General features: G+C 50.7%; 1 protein-coding gene across 3 annotated transcripts in view; it reads left to right on the top strand.

Moving 5' to 3' along the window:
- Positions 1-19,976, top strand: part of LOC116950717 (intermembrane lipid transfer protein VPS13A-like) — a 120,392-nt gene that overhangs the window by 70,625 nt on the left and 29,791 nt on the right. For 2 of the 3 annotated variants that reach the window (XM_032968712.2, XM_032968715.2), the window contains exons 44-54: positions 495-652; positions 2,026-2,144; positions 3,466-3,754; positions 4,719-5,171; positions 6,039-6,146; positions 7,016-7,162; positions 8,484-8,612; positions 11,266-11,286; positions 14,813-14,943; positions 15,371-15,497; positions 19,589-19,824. In XM_032968712.2, coding sequence (XP_032824603.2) covers positions 495-652; positions 2,026-2,144; positions 3,466-3,754; positions 4,719-5,171; positions 6,039-6,146; positions 7,016-7,162; positions 8,484-8,612; positions 11,266-11,286; positions 14,813-14,943; positions 15,371-15,497; positions 19,589-19,824 — 1,918 coding nt within the window. The remainder of the gene's footprint in view (positions 1-494; positions 653-2,025; positions 2,145-3,465; positions 3,755-4,718; positions 5,172-6,038; positions 6,147-7,015; positions 7,163-8,483; positions 8,613-11,265; positions 11,287-14,812; positions 14,944-15,370; positions 15,498-19,588; positions 19,825-19,976) is intronic. The other variant, XM_032968713.2, reaches the window with a different exon arrangement.

The raw sequence follows: 19,976 nt of genomic DNA, 5'->3' as shown, positions 1-19,976 counted from the left end.
GTCCCCATGTTCATCTTGCCCCCGTATCTCCATATCTTGTGCCCCAATGTCCCCATGTCTCTGTACCTACATGTCCTTCGTGCCCCTGTGCCTCCATTTCTCCATGCGTTCCTGTCCCCATGTAGCTCCGTGTCTCCATGCTCCCGTGCCTCTGTGTCCCCGTATCTCTGTGTCACCGTGTCTCTGTGTCCCCGTGTCTCCGTGTCTCCATGTCTCCGTGTCCTCATGTCTCCGTGTCTCTGTGTCTCCATGTCTCCGTGTCCTCGTGTCTCCGTGTCTCCATGTCTCCATGTCTCTGTGTCTCCGTGTCCTCGTGTCTCCGTGTCCCCGTGTCTCCATGCTCCCGTGCCCCCGTGCCCCCGTGTTCCCAATGTCTCCAACATCTCCGTGACCCCGTGCCCCCCGTGTTCCCAATGTCTCCAACGTCTCCGTGACCCCGTGCCCCCCGTGTTCCCAATGTCCCCGTGTCTGCCCTCTCCCCCCGCCCCCCCCAGCGCTGGTGGGATTCTCCAAGCTGGAGGTGCCGCTGTCGAAAGCCGGCCGCTATGTGTACAGCGTGGCCAACGAGAGCGACCACAAGGTCATGAACCTCGTGTGTCAGGTGGACGCCGCCAACGGCATCAAGACGCTCACCCTGCGCTCGCCGCTGCAGGTGCGTGCAGGCGCGTCCGCCGTCTGAATTGTCATTGACATCGTAGCGGCTCCGTCATCGTCGTCGTTGTACGGGCGTCCCTCGATGCACGCAGTGGATGTGTTCCTGCGAAGTTGTGCGTAAAGTGGAATTCCGAGTTATTTTCCCCATTGACTCTCATTGTAGAATTGGAAATGCGTTGCTAAGGGAGAAAGAAATGTCCTCGACCTAAATCAAATCACACTTGCAAGGAAACCTTTTTTTAAGCACGTATTTAATGAAAAATGTATAATTGTATGATACAATATTCATAATAATACTCAAAATCAGATGCTAAATTAATATTCTGTATGATCCTTACCAGAAACTGTGGTGAGATGCATGCAAGGACACATGACAGACCATTTATTATTGACATTTTTTCTCCCAAAGCTTTGTTTGTTTCGAGATTCAAAGCTCCGTAGCTGCGAATTGTAATGTATATCAAGTTCATTCCCAAATGTATAAGTTACATTTTCGCGAAATTATATATATTGAGATGCCGTATAACGAGGGATAACTGCATTTGTTACTGTTCACACCACTGACCGAGGAGCTATGGAAAAACGCAAAGCGTGGCGTGCACGTACGGTCATTGCCACCGGGAACTCGGCATCTTGTATGTATGTATGTTAAACTTGTTTTGCACCGTACGTAGCCAAGCATGCTAATCCTGAGACTCGGCGACGCTTTGATTGGGGTATCGATGAAAGGACTTCCTAGACGCGCTTGGGTGGAGTAGTGGCGGAGTGGTCAGCCCACTGCGCTATAAACTCGCATCCCTTTGTACGGATCTTTGTTTTTTCATTCTCCCTCGTAAAAACGATCCAAAAATTAGTCAACTTTCTTGGCTTGTTTACCCAGGGAAAGCCCCACACGTAGTCTCGTGACTGCAGTGGGGGGTGATTATTCAGTAATTTCCGGGTTATTTTTTTTTTATTTGGGCCATGATGCTGCTTCACAATGGGGCCTGCTCTTGCGAATGACGTCACGGGATCTTTAACGTCCGCTGTGAAGCGTGCGGCGCATAGTATATTTACGGTCAATACACACGGTAAATAAAGAGGGCGGACTGCTGGGGCCGAACCGTCAATCCTCTGCGACAAATGGCAAACGTGGTACCGCTAGGCCGCGTCACCGGCCCGGTGGTCGGCGGTGAGCGATGTCCGAACTCTGTAGAACTGCCCTCCTTCACCGCTTCACCAACCCGCACCGGCCAGCCTGACTCTCAAACCAGCCCCGTAGCCGACGCAGTGTGGGAGCAGGGCCTTCGCCCAGCTGACGAGGGTGACGACGACGACGATGACGATGACGGTGACGATTACTGACGCCACCGTGCGCTGCGCGCCCCGCAGATCAAGAACCACTGCTCGGTGTCGTTCCGCGTGCTGATCCGGACGAGCGACAGCGCGGAGACGGTGGTGGGGACGGCGGAGGCGCGCGGAGAGTTCAACGTGCCGTTTCCGGCGTACAGGTGTGGGCCTCCCTCCCCCCTGCCCATGCGACCCCCCTCCCCCGCCCACCCCTGTGGCCCCCTCCCCATGCCCCGACTTCAACGGGGTGACACGACTATTCCCGTACAGACGATTTGATAATGTAGCAGACTGTACTACAAAATCGTGTTGCCGATAGTACGTATGTTAAACTTTTTTCGCACCGTACGTAGCCAACCGTGCTAATCGGAGGTGCGGGGGAAGGACAATAAACTAGACACAAAGTAGTTGTAAAGAAAGTAGTTTTCAATCTAGATTTAAAAGTACATAGCTCCCAATGGCTTCCTAATATCGGAAGGAAGAGCATTATAGCCGGCCACAGAAGCGCATCTGAAAGCGCGCAATGCAGTGACTGCCGCAGCAAGGATAGTGCCTTCCCCCTTGCTGTGTAAAGCCCATGCTCACATCGATCAAAGTGTTGCCCAGCACGTGGAGCCACAACCAGCGCAAAGTGGAAGATTTACGAACAGGCAATTATTGCTTTCAGCCCCGACAACAACCGCTAATCCGGTGGTTAAAGTCGCACGTTGGAGAGTGTTGCACAATCCATGCGTTTTGCATTATTATTTACGCGCGTTGGCTTTCGCAATATTTTTATCCATGGTTGATTTTTTTGGTCCTATTGCTTGAGTAAAATGTATGTCCGTTCACCCTCCTCTACGCCGCCAATTAATAAATGAGTCGCGTGAACAAACCAGTGTGCTGGAGAGCAAATGCGCACACATTTACACCCCAATGTTAAACGTGTGCGGATGGCTCTCCAACACCGGTAGTGCTGTTGAAGCAGCACTACATTGGCAGCGTGTTTGTTCATGACGTGACAACTTTATTAATTGGCCTTGTCGGGTGGAGGAGGGCGGAGTACGACACACATTTTTCCATTACAATGTTTTTGTTAGTATTTTTTATTTTACCCGGTAAGGCCCACTGGGCGATATTGCTTTTTTCCAGAAGCTACCTGGCCACAAACGATAGCTCAACGAAGTCACTTACTATGTGGAAATGTACACCAGCCAAGTAATCTTAAACGAATGCGGATGGAAAAGCTGGAGGACATGGAGAAACATCTACGCGACCACGGGGAGAACACGCAAACTCCAAATATACAACTAGCGTCAGGGTTAGGACCGAACCCGCACGACTTCCTGCAAACCAGGCAGGAGGTTGGAAACATCTCGCCACCGCGCTCTGACCCAAAAAGTCAACGCTGACGCGTGCAGTCTTCTCGGCCGGCTCGTTTACCGTCCGTATCTTTTTCCCGCTTGCGTTGGGCTCGCGTTGCCCTCGGGTTACGCTGCGCAGGCAGGACCTGTACGTGCAGCCGGCGGGGCCCGGCCTGGAGGGCTTCGGCGACGCCGAGATGTCCTGGGTGGGCCTGATCGGCAACGCCGCGGTGTCGCGAGCCGTGCTGCGGTGCCCCGCGGCGCAGGAGGGCGGGCGCCCTCTCACCATCGTGGCGACCACCGTGGACGACTGCGTGACCTACTGCTGCTCGGAGGAGGAGCGCACGGGCCCCGCGTGCCTCATCCACCTGCGCCCGCCGCTCACGCTGCGCAACCTCATGCCCTTCCCGCTCTCCTACCGCCTTAAGGTACCGCGTGCCACGCCTCGCGATCGTGGTGGCGCATTGTGCTGCGCTGTGCCTGGCTGTGCCCGCGTATTGCCACGCTGTGCCTCCTTGCACGACACCGTCACGCTGTGCCACTAACTAGCTAAACTAAACTATTTTATTTACCAGGTGAAGCCCACTGAGCTACTGGTTACAGGCGGCCTGACCACACATGATAAGCTCATTGAAGTGGCTTATTTCAACATTGCACGTGGGATTTTACAGTAGCAGCCAAATAATCTACACGCACATTGATTTTAAATGTGGAATAACCTGGAGAATAATCCACGTGACCACCACAGGGAGAGAGAGAGAGAACTCCAAATATAGAACAGCCATTGTCAGGATCCAGGATCGAGCCCCTGACCTCCTGCATACCAGGCGATGGAGATAACATTTCCTTGCCACCGCGGTGCCCCAATGCCACTTAGTGTCGCGATGTGCCACGTTGTGCTGCCATGTGTAGTGCTGTACTCAGGAGTTGGTTGCACGTCGAGGGCTATGCCATGCTATCCCATCACTGCCTGATTGGTGAGAATAGAATTCGGTTTATTAAGTGACCGGTCTGGTGGCTTGGCGGAAGAACGAGTGGCTCAGTCAGAAGGTTTCGAATTCTAATCCTGGTTGGGGGTTGACTCGGCCCATCATCTCTTGCTCCATGTCACTAAAACGCATACCACTTTGTGGGGAAGTCAGCAGCGGTTGACCTTCGGATAGATTCACCCCACTCTTGGCTCATGGCTGAAAAAACAGGTTATGAGCACCAATGCCTCAGTGGTAATTTAAACAGGACCTCACTTGGGACTTGGCCTTTCAAAGTCACCGATAGCTTTGCTTATTGAAAAACTGCAGGTAAAAGTACTTGACGTAGGTTGCTTGCTAACAAACGGATCGGTCGCACCGCCCCCCACTGCCCCCCACCGCCTTTCCCCGTCGTGCGACCCAGGGGTCGGACGTGCACGGGCGGCTGGAGACGGGCCACTCGGCCGACGTGTGCCAGGCGAGCGAGTCGAGCGCCGAGCTGGAGCTGTCGCTGCACGGCTACCTGGGCCGCGACTGGACGTGCGTGTGCGGCGCACACGACGGCCAGGACGAGCTGTCCCACCTCTCCTTCTCGGTCGACGCGGCCGGGCCCGGCTCCTCGTCCGGCGCGGCGGCGGCGGCGCCGGCTCAGGACGAGACGCTGCTGCCCCCGCAGCGGCAGTTCGACGCGAAACTGCAGCTGACGGAGAGCGAGGGCCGGCGCACTGCGGCCGTGTTCAGCCCCTACTGGATGCTGAACCGCACGGGCCGCATGCTGCAGTACCGCGCCGACGACGCCTATCACAAGCAACCGCCTGGCAACGAGGGACCCTACCTCTTCGCTTTCAAGCCCAAGGTCATGTTCAACAAAAACAAGGTGAGCACGTGCGGGTCGGTGCGCGTGCGCGTAGAGTTAGTATGTACCGTATGTTGAACTTCTTTCCCATCGTATGTAGCCAACCGTGTTAGTTGGAGGTGCGGGGGGAAGGACAATAAACTAAACACACAAAGCACTTCTCAAGAAATGAGTTTTAAATGTAGATTTGAAAGTGGCATAGCTCCAGTGGCTTCCTAATATCGGAGGGAAGAGTGTTCCTAACGGGCGCAGAAGCACATCTGAACGAACCCGGCGCCCCCAGTGACGATTATCTGAACCGGTTCTGGGCCTCCACTTGGTCGACTCGGCCTCAGATGAATACTTGATGCAGTGTGTAAACATCGCCACTAGGGACCAGGAGTGGTGCTGGCCAACCACCCCCTCGTGTGCCTTCATAGGTGCTCGCTAACAGCACTTGCCGCAATCGTCTGTTGAGGCAATACGGGGGATCTCTGGCTCTGTGCATCGGTACGATGTAGGGAAGTGCAGGTTAAAAGAAGACAGAAACAATTAAAATATATTTGTATTTTAGCCACTGTGATGAGGCCCCAGGAAACCAGCCAGGTGACTGAGCGGTAGAGCGAGCGGCTCGCCATCTGAAGGCAGCGAGTTGAAATCCCGAATCGGAGGTTGACTCACCCCATCATCCCTCTCGGGTCGTTAAACTTAGCATCATTGCGTGGGGAAGTCCGCAATGGCTGGTGCTACTTAGGGAATCGCCAACTGCCATTTCAGCAGGGAGGGTCACGTATACTGGAGTTTGAACCAGCTCTGTGTCCCAGTTGGATCTCTTTGTCCCCTGACCTTAACCAGTGACCCGGACCCCTCGTGTGCCGTGTGCTTGTGTACGTGCGCGCGCGAGCACAGGTGCAGCTGCGCGTGAGCGACAGTGACCCTTCCTCCGACTTCTCGCTCGACACGGTGGGGAGCAGCGGCTGCATCAAGTGCAGCTCCAAGAAGAAGATGGAGTACGCGGTGAGGGTCCGCCGAGATCCTCATCCAGATCCCCCCCCAATTCTCCCCGTCTGGGCGCGATTACGATTCGCCGGGCGGCGGCGGTGGCGGTGGTGGCTGCGCTTGTGGCCTGCAATCCAGACGAGGGTTGGTGGATCGCCGCACGAATGTTGCACAACTCCCTTCCTGTTGGCACCGAGGAGGAGCCATACCCTGGCGAGCCAGGAGAAGGCGGTGCAGTCCAGCAAAAAGCCTGTTTCCGCCTATACGGGATCGAGTGTTTCCCCCTCGCACGCGTGGGTTTTCTCCGGGTGCTTCGTTTTCCTCCCACGTGCAAACGCTCATGAATGGGCCGGTAACACCTCAATGTATAGAGGACCGCAGAGCTTGGGAGGGGGTGGGGGAGGGGGAATTTGGCGCTGGCTCACCACGCGGCTGCCTTCCTGCTCGTCCGCGGTTCCTCCTCACGCCATGTACGACGTCGTGGTTGCGGGGTGTTAGCCGTGTCATTGTGTCGACGTGTTGACGTTCACGGGAGAGGCATGACAATGACGTCAAGATACCGTGTACCGTAACACGGCTGTCCGCATCCTCAAAGTTAATTTTGTTATCTTAGTGAAACTTAAAAACCATGTCGGACAACGTATCTAAACGATAAAAAAGTATTTCCATTCATGTAATATTCATGTGTGGTCCTTTGTATTGATAAACCTATGAACACAGGCACAAATAATTTAGTATAAAGTTCACAAATGAACGAACTAATGATGAAAGATTGTGAACACCCCCCCCCCCCCCCCCCCACTGCCCACCCCTCCACCCCTGGCCACCGTCGTTAATCCCTACTCCCTGCCACCTCCCTCCCACTTCCCTCCCGCCCGGCCACCCAGGTGGGTGTCACGATTTCGCTGACGAGCTTCACGCTCACCAAGGTGGTCTCCTTCCAGCCCTACTTCTCGCTCGCCAACAAGTCCCGTCTCGACGTGGAGGTGTCCGAGACCGGCTCCGACGCCTGGCTCCTCGTGCCGTCCAACAAGGTATGTATGTGCTATATGTATATACTAGCTTATATACCCGGCATTGCCCGGGCCAAAAAAATATTTCAAAACTACTCTTAAAAATCTAACAGCAGTGCGTACTGACTGTGGTGGTACCTACTATGATTACAGCAGTGCATACCAAATGTGGTGGTACCTGCTACAGTAATACATGCTGACTCTATGGCAGTAGTTATCGACTCTATAGCACAAAGTACTCACTTGACAGAGTGGCGTGGTGAGGCCTAGTCCCGTGCAGAGCCTCCGGCCTCACCTAGATTGTCCAGCCGGCCGAGGTGGCACCTTGGCAGGCTGGGGCTGGGCTGCTACCCCTGACCCCCCCCCCCCAGCCACAATCTCCCTGGCCGCTCTGCAGTAATATCTATGGCCTATAGTGGTAGTGTCTACCGACTGTATAGTAGTAGTAGTAACTGCACAAATCGGGGTGGGGGGGACATCACACAGTGAAGAATTTACCTGAGCGTTTAGTGTACTTCGAAAGCATTTTAACGCGAAAGAAAATGTCCCCCTCACTCCCACCGAAGGCGTGCGACTTGGCATGGGCCATCCCCCCCACCAAGGCGCGTGAGTTGGTATGGTATAAATAAATAAAAATAAAGCGCACTAAATCGCTAATTAAACTAATTAAAAGTTGACGGATGTGAAAAAGGAATAGCGCTTGCTCACGGGCGGGGCTTACGGCGTGGTACCTGGCTATTTTTATTTTACGTAAACCCCACCGTTAGAGAACCAAATTCTTCGCAAGCGCGCAAACACACAAACCCACAAACCCACACACAAACCCACACACAAACAATTTTTGACTTTTTTATATATATATACCGTAAGTTGAACTTCTTACGCACCGTACGTAGCCAACCGTGCTAATTGGAGGACAACAAACTAAACACAAAAAGCAGTTCTCAAGAAACTAGATTATTTGAAAATGCAAAGCTCCAGCGGCTTCCTAATATCGGAAGGAAGAGCGTTCCAGACGGCCGCAGAAGCACATCTGAAAGCGTGCATTGTGGCGACGTCCTTGTTCGAAAGGTGCCAACGCCGGAGGAGGGGTGGTGGGAGGGGAAGCGCCACCGCTCACGTTCAACGACGCACCAATTATTTTTCAGAACCAAATTAACCTCGGTCAGATGTGACGTCTCGTTTGAAACGACGCGAGACTTCATCGGTTCGGGATCCGGTGACACTTGTCTGCCGTGTCTCCGACATTCTTACGTTCCCCCACACCACCCCCCCCCCGACTCACGGCCGTGCCTTTCTGTGCCCGGCGGTCCCCGTCGCGGCCGTCGTCCCGGCTCCGCAGTGTGTGCCGTTCTGGCCGGAGGACACGTCCCAGCGGCTCCAGGTGCGCATTCACGGCTCGGGCGAGTGCTCCAAGGCCTTCAGCTTCACGCAGCAGGACAACGGCACTCTGCTGCAGCTCGAGGGCAAGGTGCGTCCGTCTGCTGTCCGCCGTCCGTCCGTCCCGCCGCGGCCCGTATCTTTCCTCGCCTCCTACTCGCTGCCCGTTGCGTTTTCGCGCCGTCGAGAATCGAAGCCGAAGAATGTATCGCACGTTTTATTTTTCTCCACCTAAAATGACCTTCGTTAAGTCTCTGCGGTGCTATGTGCGTCCGCACGGTTCAAGGGAAGGTGCTGAATTCCATGTGGCGGCCCACAGCACAAGACGGCGGCTGTGTCGCACTGACGATCACCAATCGCGACGTAGCAATGCAAAGCCCGTTGGGCTGTTGGTACCCAAATGCGATTGCAATGCCATGGGCGCAGTCGCCTATGTACGCCGGCAGTTCAGTCGGTCAGTATCCGGTATCCTTTATTTAGCCAGGAGATACGACAGACCCATCGAGTCACATGCAACATCATTGGCTCTTTTGCAAGGGCGACCTGGGTTTCATCAAGATAATCGCACATCATTTAAAACAAATATTTTAAGTGTATCCAGCTTCTAGATTTAAAGCTTTCGTGACTGCTAAGGATCCATACTCTTTGGTTCTATTGGGTAAAGTCACGTAGGTGAAAATAAAATAACAAAAAATCACGACGTTTCGGCCACAACACAAGCGGCCTTCATCAGGTGAAGGGACGAGACTGTCTGGTAGGACAGCGCTGGAGTGAAAAAGCCACGCTCAGATCACGACCTTTAAGCTGTGTGAGAAGAAACAAAGCGCCTTGACAAAGGAATTAGCATATAATTTAGCATTGAAATGGCTGAGTGATTAGCTTGTGACTGGTCACTGAAATGGCTATGTTAAAGTTAAAGCATACACATCCGCAGAGGCACCCCTTGACAAAGGAATTAGCATAGAATTTAGCATTGAAATAGCTAAGTTAAAGCATACACATCCGCAGAGGCACCCCTTGACAAAGGAATCAGCATAGAATTTAGCATTGAAACAACTGAGTGATTAGCCAGCGACCGGTCACAGAAATGTAGTATTCGTTATATATTGTATTGTGTGCCCAGTTGCTGTGAGTGGCTCAGATGTGTAGGCCTTGACTTCGACGTGGCCATTTCTGTGACCGGTCGCTGGCTAATCACTCAGTTGTTTCAATGGTAGGTGGTGGGTTCTCCTGTTTGATTTGTGCTGGGTGCCTCGGTGAATGTGTATGCTCTGACTTTGGCGTGGCTATTTCTGTGACCAGTTACAAGCTAGTCACTCAGCTGTTTCAATGCTAAATTCTATGCTGATTCCTTTGTCAAGGGGTGCCTCTGCGGATGTGTATGCTTTAACTTAGCTATTTCAATGCTAAATTCTATGCTAATTCCTTTGTCAAGGGGTGCCTCTGCGGATGTGTATGCTTTAACTTTAATATAGCCATTTCTGTAACCAGTCACAAGCTAATAACTCAGCCATTTCAATGCTAAATTATATGCTAATTCCTTTGTCAAGGCGCTTTGTTTCTTCTCACACAGCTTAAAGGTCGTGATCTGAGCGTGGCTTTTTCACTCCAGCGCTGTCCTACCAGACAGTCTCGTCCCTTCACCTGATGAAGGCCGCTTGTGTTGTGGCCGAAACGTCGTGATTTTTTGTTATTTTATTTTCACCTACGTGACTTTACCCAATAGAACCAAAGAGTATGTATCCAGTTTACCACCTTAACTTCCCGTTGGGAAAATCCCATCACAGCCCGATCCAATCAGCCAACGCAAGAATAATAAGACAAATGAATGCACTCGGTCTGTGGACTTGTCGAGTATTCCCCCGAGATTGACTTAGCCTGAAATTAATATTTATTTATTTTACTGGAAAGATCACAGTCTGGCTCATCCCCGTCCCATCTGTCCTGTCCTATCCCATGTGCCACACGCGAAAGGCTCTGGTCATGATTCCCTCGTCCCAGTGCGCGTTGTCATTGCTGGTGCCGAGTTGTCGTGGAGTGTGCGCCGAACGGCACATTCTCTCCAACCGCGTGCCGATGCGATGTAACGTCTACGTCTTATTTTATATTTATGATGGCTTTAAACTCTTGCTCAAGTCGCGAGGCCTGCCCGTCGTGCCGAGGGTTCGCCGGTGCCGGTGAACAACGCTCGTTCCCCGTCACGTTTTCGATCGGCAGAGACAGCTGAACTTTGGTGTAAATTGTAGTCAAGCCCTGCGGTCGAAAAGTTTGAAAGTTCCATGTCATATTTGGGCTTCCGAAAACTACGGACCCCGGAGGTTAATTTGTTTCATTCGTAGGGCAAGGTCAGCCTGCAGTGCTCCACGTTTTAATGTCCCTTGCTAAAGTTGGTTAAATGAGCAGAAGTCAGGGAGAGTTTATTTTTACCAGGCAAGAACTCTTGCCGCTTACACGCGTCCCTTTAGAAAGACGGACCTGGTCGAGAAAGACTTACAAGTCTCACGGAGAGATTCAAGCACACCAAGGCTATGGGTAACTTCGGCCCAGATTGCTTGCCCGGTTGGAGGAATCTGCCCTGTGCGTGTGGGTGCATGGGTGTGTGTATGTGTACGTGTGTGCGTGTGTGCATGTATGTTTGTGCGTGTGTGTGTCGCAGCGAACCATTTTAACACCGTCATGTGTCGAGTCCCACTCCCACCCTAAATGTTCCTCTTTGTGTCTGCGTGACCATCTGGATGTCAAAGATTGCCAAGGGCAACGTCCAGGTAGGTGACGCTCTTTTGCAGCTTCATTTTTTTCCCCGCGCAAATTTCCCCCCCCGCCCCCTTCCCCGTGCCGACCGTTGTTATGACAACGGTTGCTAACTGCGCGCTCCCGATTACACGCCGCACACCGGTCACCTGCGTGGCCATCCGCGAACCGGCCACCGTCGTGGTCACGCTCCGCGCGCTCACCGAATCTCTCACGTGGTCAGGACACCGAGCCGGCACCGCTAAATTCCAGCCATTAAAATAAAACTCATATTTGCGTGACTGTCGTACGAGGAGAGGGTGGGAATACGCTGCCCCCACCGACTGCTCGTTGTGACTTGGATACACTTCAGCCGTGAATTATCAAGACGACACGCGAGCGCGTAATCGTTGAACGAGCGACCGTGTTGGCATCACGATGCCCTCGGCTCGACACTCGGTCTCCGATCGAGCGGCGTTGGTCGCTAAGCTCACGGCGTGGGGCGTTCGACTGGGAGCGTTGCACGCGTGTGCGCGCCATGCCGTCACGACGGGGGTCCTGGTGAGTTGGGGGTGTCTTGGAGGGGCTGTGGTGGGAGTGGGGGGGGGGCACAGGGACAGGAACGGCTGATGTGAATTTCTCACAGGGGACATCGTCAAGGCACGGCGAAGGGCGTGCGACCTCCTCTTTCTTGCCCTGCCACTGCCGTCCCAAGCGCTTCACTAAGCCAATTGAGCACAAACCAAAAATATTCTCACCACCAACCACCACCTTAATGATGAACATTGCCTTACGACAATCATCATTACATAGCAGGCCGACGTTTCGGGCAGTGCTCCTTTGTTGAGTGCACAGAGAGGCGAGACAAACCTGTTGGATTGGTACAAAAAAACCTCATTACGCTCTTGAATAACACTGCGGCTTTTGGAGGTATAGTATAGTTGCACATGGTGCTATGAAGAAGGACCATTTGAAGGCTACAGTGTTGTTGATGAATGAGTTGAGTTTTGTTCATTGTGCTTGGGCACCACTGCCAACGCAGCAGCAGGAGCAGCAGCCGCCTCACCAAATAACATGTTTGGTCGAATAACAGGCGATGGCGTTCGGAGGGAGTTGACGTGAACAGTTTTGAGTTTAGAAGTGAACAATTCCCATGAACAGACGTTAAGTCGCGAACAAATCTTTCTCCCGTGAAGAAAGGCCCTTGTAATTAGGCCTGCCCTTGCCGTGTTGGTCATGGGAGTTTGTTTGACCATTCTTCACCACGCTGGACACTGCAGGGGCCCTACGGTGGTGCGGTGTTAACTCCCTTGCCTGGTATGCAGGAGATCGTGGGTTCAATGCCGACCCTGACGCCTGCTGTATATTTGGAGTTTGCATGTTCTCCCCGTGGTCATGTGGATTTTTCTCCCGGTCCTCCAGTTTGTCCCTCCACATTTAGAATCAACATGCGTTTTGGAGTATTTGGCTGCTATTATAAATGTCCACGTGAATAAGTCACTTCGTTGAGCTATTGTTTTTGATAGCCAGGTCGCTTACGAAAAGAGCTACAAAGCTCAGTGGGGCCTTACTCTAATAAAATATAAAAATGTAATAGCTTGTAGGTTGATGAAGGGGGGTGCCCAAGTCCGGTTCCCAACACTGACATTAGCTGTGGACCAGGAATCGAACTCGGTTCGCCGGGTGCTCAGCACGCCAACTACCGCGCCAGCGCTCCCCGCAGCCCGAAACTTTACGTTGCTGTTTTTGTCCGTGGCAAGAGTGATCGAGATATGAAAGGTGGTGAGGGTCGTTTAGGTTTGTGCATATACATTCCCTTAAAGTCCAATTGCTAACGATGCCCTTGTGCACCTTTACAGCAATCACAGTGTAACACACTTGGGGCGGAATCGATGTTGCATCTGAAGGGGCGATTGATTTGCTATTGTAACTTTCTGAACCCGTGCCCCCTACTGGACATCTGTGAAAAAAAGAGCTTCATAGCTCTTCGGATTTCTCCAGGACTCTGATTGGCCCCCCGCGTGTCAGCGTTGGGGATAACGAGCAGTCCGTTGGGTCGAAGGTGCCTCAAGGAAATTGCGCAAGGGGTCAAAACGATATAAAACAATTACAATAAACACCCCAGGTCTAACGGGCTCTTGCAATATTTCAAACCGAATCTTATCCAAGGGTTTATTTTGTCGCTTTGTCGTCAATATGATTTGCATCTTGAAAACTTCGCCCTTCCCGAAGTGGCGCGGCCGGGACAATCTGACGTTGGTCGCCGATGTTTTTTCACTTCAAAATGCGCTGCCGGGTGGAATCATCTCTACGTTCGATTCGAGAGAAAAAATGTGATCATGGGAGAGGTTTTGCATTTGAGGGTGAAGGTTTTTTTTCTCCAAGTATCGAGTGTTTATTTTTGACCAGGTGAGAGCTCAGGAGGTCAGGATGAGCCTGCATTTGCGGGAGTGACCTCGTCACTAAAATGACAGAAGCAATCAAATAAAAAAAACAGTAGAATAACGAGGCAAAGAGAAATCGGAGCAACAACCACCAAATAGGAATTTCAGGCATCTGTCACTAACACTGTGGTCTTGAAAGGAAATATGTTGTTGGTAACATTTTGGGGCTATGGGCCTTCTTCATAGCACATAAATAAAATATATCAACATATATTATTTATGTGCCATGAAGAAAGGTCCATTGCCCAAAACGTCACCTATTATATTTATTTTTCTTCTTAAGGTCACATACAGCGTTGTGACGGACGGGTTTCTGCAGCAGCAGCAGAAGTGGCATCGCCAAATAATTATTTTATAATATAATTTAGAGCCAAAGCAACAACACGAGGTGGCTGTATGGTGATTAATGTTGTATACAGCCAAGTGTAAGATGTAAAAACAAAAGTGATGTGAATTTTGAATTGTAAATCACTTTATTTTCGTCTGGTGTTGGATTTGATCAAATATCCACCAATAATGGATTTGTAGTGATTCCTGTGATGGGAGAATGTATATTGCAAGTGTCTGGGCGGCTCAAGCATTGGAACGTTGAGCTATCACGAACTAAGGGGCCCGGGTTGGAATCCGTGGTGTGGCCACCCGTGATTGAATTGGGTTTTCTCGTTTGGCGAGTCGATTGTCTAAGCTTGCTCATCACCGGGGACTGCACACAAAAAAAAGCCCCATTATATTTGTCACTCCCATTTGGCAGATTCTACTGATGAGAATTAATAAAATGTTAATGGACTGCCATCGCTAGAGAAGGGCATGTAGAAAAGTGCACCCCCTAGTGTGGGTAAGAGGTCACTTGAAGGGATATCAAAACGAGTTCCGTCATAGCAAGTTCTGCGAATGCACTGCCCAGCCAAGAGTTCCGCGTTGACACTTCGTCTCATCACCTGACAACAAAATGATTGATTACAAATTGAGCAAAGAGACAGTTTAAAAAATATAATTTCACCCAGTGAAGGTGTTCTAGTGAAACACGGACCAGAGTAGAGATCCGAATTGCAGGGGTATTAGTTGGCCTAACGCCTCCGGGCACGTCGTCCGTCTGCCCCCCCCCACCACCACGCAGTACGTGGGCTTGGTGATGGACGTGAGCCTGGGCGAGCACTCCACCGTCATCTCCTTCGCCGACTACTTTGAGGGCTCCGCGCCGGTGCACCTTGTCAACCACTCGCACGAGGTCGTCGCCTACACGCAGAGGTACCGCTCACCCCCCCCCCCCAACCACGCACAACGGGGATTTGTTATTTTTGTTTTGTTTAAACCAGTGGAAGGATTCGGCTCACGCGGTATTCAGCAAAGGTCTCTTTATTGATGGCCGACAAGTAATGCCACCGGTCATACAGCAGGTAACACACGCCTTCGGCACTCCGCGCTCCGAACTCCCCTCTCTTCTCCCACTGTCCTCCGTTATCAACTGGTCTGCGTTCGTCAACGCAGTCAATCGTTGTCCTCGGGCTTTGCCGCAGATGGTGTTGATGGTGCTGATAGCGGAGGTGGTAGTTTTGCTGCCGATAATGATGAAAATGGAAGTGGTGCTGCTGTTGATGATGATGATGATGACATCATTGCCGGTGATGCTGACATTTCGCGGTGATCGTGGTGGTGGTGGTGGTGGCGGTGACAGCGACTCAAATGACAAGCGCACGCTGCAGCCCGGGCAGAGCGTGCTCTACACGTGGAGCGACCCCTGCCGCAAGCGCCACCTGCGCTGGACCTGCTGCGACCAGAGCTACGAGCTCGACCTGCTGAAGGTGCCCGCACCGCACCGACGGACGCACGGCTCCCGCACCCACCCCGCTGCCTCCCTCGCTGGCGACGGCCGACCACGCTCCCGTGTCCTCTCCCTGGCTCCCCTCGACTGTTCTTGCCAGAAGTTTCAGCTCGATGGCTTGTTATCACCAAATGCCTTTGCTCGGAAAATGTACCAAAACTTCATCAATAGCACTGCCCTAAAATAAAAATGTAAATATAACAGGTGACATTGCAGACACTGGACCTTCATTTTAACGGAGATAGAGAGAGATATATAAAGGGTATTGAGAGATTGCCTAAAATGCCACCTATTGGGTATTTTTGTCTCTCTGAAAAATAGTGGCTGCAGCAAATCGGCATCTCTGAGGCATGTGACTTTGCCGACAATGGCAGCCTACAAATCGGCACTGGGGCAATAACGGCGGCCGGGCGCGGTGCTGGCGACACATCGTGCACTAGTGCCATCGTTCTGGCTCGTTGAATGATTTGTTGAGCCCAGGCTGGGCCAGGATCGGGCAAGGACACCGCTCCACCACTTTCTACCCCTTGACTAACATTGTACACACGAACATTGTGCACACGAACATTGTACACACGAACATTGTACACACTAACATAATCATACGAACATTGTACACACGAACATTGTACACACGAACATTGTACACACGAACATTGTACATACTAACATTGTACACACTAACATTGTACACACAAACATTTTACACACGAACATTTTACACACTAACATTGTACACACAAACATTGTACACACGAACATTGTACATACTAACATTGTACACACTAACATAATCACACTAACATTGTACACACGAACATTGTACACACGAACATTGTACACACGAACATTGTGCACACTAACATAATCACACTAACATTGTACACACGAACATTGTACACACTAACATTGTACACACGAACATAATCACATTAACATTGTTACACACGAACATTGTACATACTAACATTGTACACACTAACATAATCACACTAACATTGTACACACGAACATTGTACACACGAACATTGTACACACTAACATTGTACACACGAACATAATCACATTAACATTGTTACACACGAACATTGTACACACTAACATTGTACACACTAACATAATCACACGAACATTGTACACACGAACATTGTACACACTAACATTGTACACATTCACATTGTACACACTAACATTGTACACACGAACATAATCACGCTAACATTGTACACACGAACATTATACACACTAACATTGTACACACGAACATAATCACACTAACATTGTACACACGAACATTGTACACACGAACATTGTACACAATAACATTGTACACAATAACATTGTACACACTAACATTGCCCATGGACTAACAGTTCCCATAGACTAACATTGTACAGACTATAACATTGCCCATGGACTAACATTGCCCATGGACTAACATTGCCCATGGACTAACATTGTCCATGGACTAACATTGTCCATAGTCTAACATTGCCCATGGACTAACATTGTCCATAAACTAAAATTGCCCGTAGACTTACATTACCATAGACTAACAATGTGCATTAACTAACATTGCCCATTGACTAACATTTCCCATAGACTCACATTGTCCATAGTCTAACATTGCCCATCGATTAACATTGCCCACAGACTAATAATGTTCATAGACTAATATTGCCCATAAACTAACATGATCCATCGACTAACATTGCCCGTAGGCTTGTTGTTGATGTGTGTCGAGTTGTTGAGTCAACTTGGGCCAGGACTGTGCCAGGACACAGCACCACCACTTTTAACTCAGGGTAACCAGAGGGCACAGGCTTAGATATTTCTTGACTTATCGCTCTAACAACAAACAATTACTTGTGTTTAACAACGCATCATAACAACAATAAAAAAACACGTATAATTAAGAAGAAGAATTAAAATGACATTTTAAAACTTTACATCTTATCAGTCACTCTCATACTGTCTGGGATACTTCGTAGCAGAGGTGCCCTTACACTACCCATCTGGCAGGCCAGCATGGTACCTTGCTCACTGTCATATATATACACACACACGTGTGTTTAAATGCCCATGGCAGAGCAATGAGCAATGAGCCGGCACCACTGAGATATACTGGGTCTTATTCTTAGCTGCAGCCCACGTGAAAGGCGTTCTTCCCAAGTGTGGTGAATTGATGGTCTCAGCCCGGTCGTGTATATATCTGCACGTAAAATTAAATCGCCTAATTGCTTTTTAATGTAAGACTGCCCCAGCCCAGCTGCGATTGCTGAGATTTATTTAAAAAATAAATTTGACCTTGAGCGATATAAGACAAATACAACCGAGGGCATTTAATAACTCTCCCGTTCACCCCACCCCCCCTCCTCCGCCGGTGCCAGGTGTTATTCTGGCTCGGCTGGGCCGCACGTTTGTCAATACAGTGCCCCTCCCGCGCGAAGAGGTGAGGAGCTCATCATGAGCCCCGCTAATCTATCTGAAGACGTAGGCGGCCAAGCCCAGCTGGGCTCCGCTCCCAATTACTACAATGGGCTGTTTTTGTATTCGAAAAAGGCGCAGCGCTGTAATTGCTTTCTCATGCCACTGCTGGCCACTCGAAGGAGCTCAAGAGAGCCCCATCTTCTCTGCAGGGTATTTTGCCCAGCCCGTTCAATGCTGGTCAGACCGCCCTGGAAGGCGCGGGAGCACACACACATTTTCCCACAGCGCTAGACCTGCTGACCGAATAACTACGGCGCACTATCTGATGCTCACCCTGAGCCCTCATTACTTTGATATAGTGCATTGTCTTTGAGCTGTACGCCTTTTGGTGTCATCTGGTCGAGCACCAATTGGGTCGAGGCTCAAAAGAAAGCCGTCCCTTGGTGTGGACCAATCAGTTTCAAGGACAATGCATATATTATCAATGCATATATTATCATAGTATATTTTTTGTTTGCATTTTGACTGCAGGTATTGTGGTTAATGCAGACATTAATCCTTGTAAAAAGTTTCAGTTTTGTTGCCAGAAAAAAGGGGGAAAACCATATTATTATGGCGCACTAGTTTATACTGCGGGTAGACGTAGGCGTGGAGGAGAGGGGACTTAAGAAACGTCCCCCATTGTTTCACGCTAGGGGAGATGGCATCGAACCGGTGAGCGCAAACGATCACAGCACAGCAGCATCACGTTTGGTTTTGGATTGGTAGAGTATCTTAATACAATCGAATCTGATGATATTGTGGGTCTTAAAGGTGTTGCTGCAGTAGTGGCACTCTTGGCTTATTGGGTTCGAATCCTGATTCAAGCGTCTTTGTGCATTTATACGTTGTGCCACCTCTGCATGGGTTTTCCTCTAGGTTATTTGGATTCCTCCCAGAGCTAAAAATAAAAATATTATTGCTATTGGCCAAAATATACCAATGCAGAACTCTCCTGAAAGAGAGTCTTTGAACTCTGTGTGGCTCTTCTGGCTAATTAAAGAATTATTGTTATTAATATTAAAGACCGTATGGGTTGAAATACCGTGTAGAATAGTAGGGGGTAGACATCACAGAGACCAGTGGAAAAACGAGCATCTTTGAGCAGACAAAAAAATAATGTGTCGTTGTGGAGAATATTTACAGAATGATAACAAAACGCACCTTCTTCCCATATTTGTCTCTGCGCATTAAAAAAATGAAGTTTGATTTATTTTTGCATCGCGTCAGCGAAACGGCTGTCGAGGTGCACATTTTAAAGCCGGCCCGACTCTGGTTGGCATTTGAACACTGGATGTTAAACCCGGTCCAGAGTTTGCTCCGATTAAACCGATGTTGCTGAAGAAATCCTCTTCCTTCCGAGAAGGCCGTGTGGCTGATGGTATTTTTAAAGAAACTAAAAAACGTATTTGATTTATTGAGAGACAAATATGGGAAAGGAGGTGTGTTGTCTGATCATTTATGCTACTTTTTGTTCAGCAAGGATCAGCTCGTCGGTTGTGTGGATATCCAAGGTGGAGGTAGGCGAATTCCTGACCCGGATGTGGGTGAGGCAGCTTGACCCAATGACCTTCACCCTTCTGTGCCCTCCTTCCGCCCCAGGACGACGGCGGGAAGGTGGAGATTGGTGGGGAGCTGCGCGTGTCGTGGGCCTGTTTCCTGGACGGCCTGCAGCGCTGCCTGCTCTTCACGGCGGACGTGGAGGTGGTGGCGCGGGCGCAGGACGCCCCGCTGGTGGAGCGCGCGCGCTCCCGCGTCGCGCTCTCGCTGCAGGCGCTCGGGCTCTCGCTCGTCAACGACGACGCCAAGCAGGAGATCTCCTTCATCGGCATCACCAGGTTGGGAGGGCGATGGGGCCTTTCCGCGAGGGTCGCGGCCGAGGGCGCTGCGTCGGCTGCAGCGAAAATGGTTTTGGAAAGTTATTTCGCCGGCTTGTGAAATTGCGGTAAAACGGAACGTCGCCACAGTTGCGAGAGTCCGCGTGAGGATC

This window comes from Petromyzon marinus, chromosome 40 (assembly GCF_048934315.1).
Source record: "Petromyzon marinus isolate PM22_M1 ecotype Great Lakes invasive population chromosome 40, UKy_Petmar_22M1.pri1.0, whole genome shotgun sequence".
Classification (NCBI taxonomy): domain Eukaryota; kingdom Metazoa; phylum Chordata; class Hyperoartia; order Petromyzontiformes; family Petromyzontidae; genus Petromyzon; species Petromyzon marinus.
Note: the sequence above shows the minus strand (reverse complement) of the source record. Positions and strands in the feature narration are given on the sequence as shown.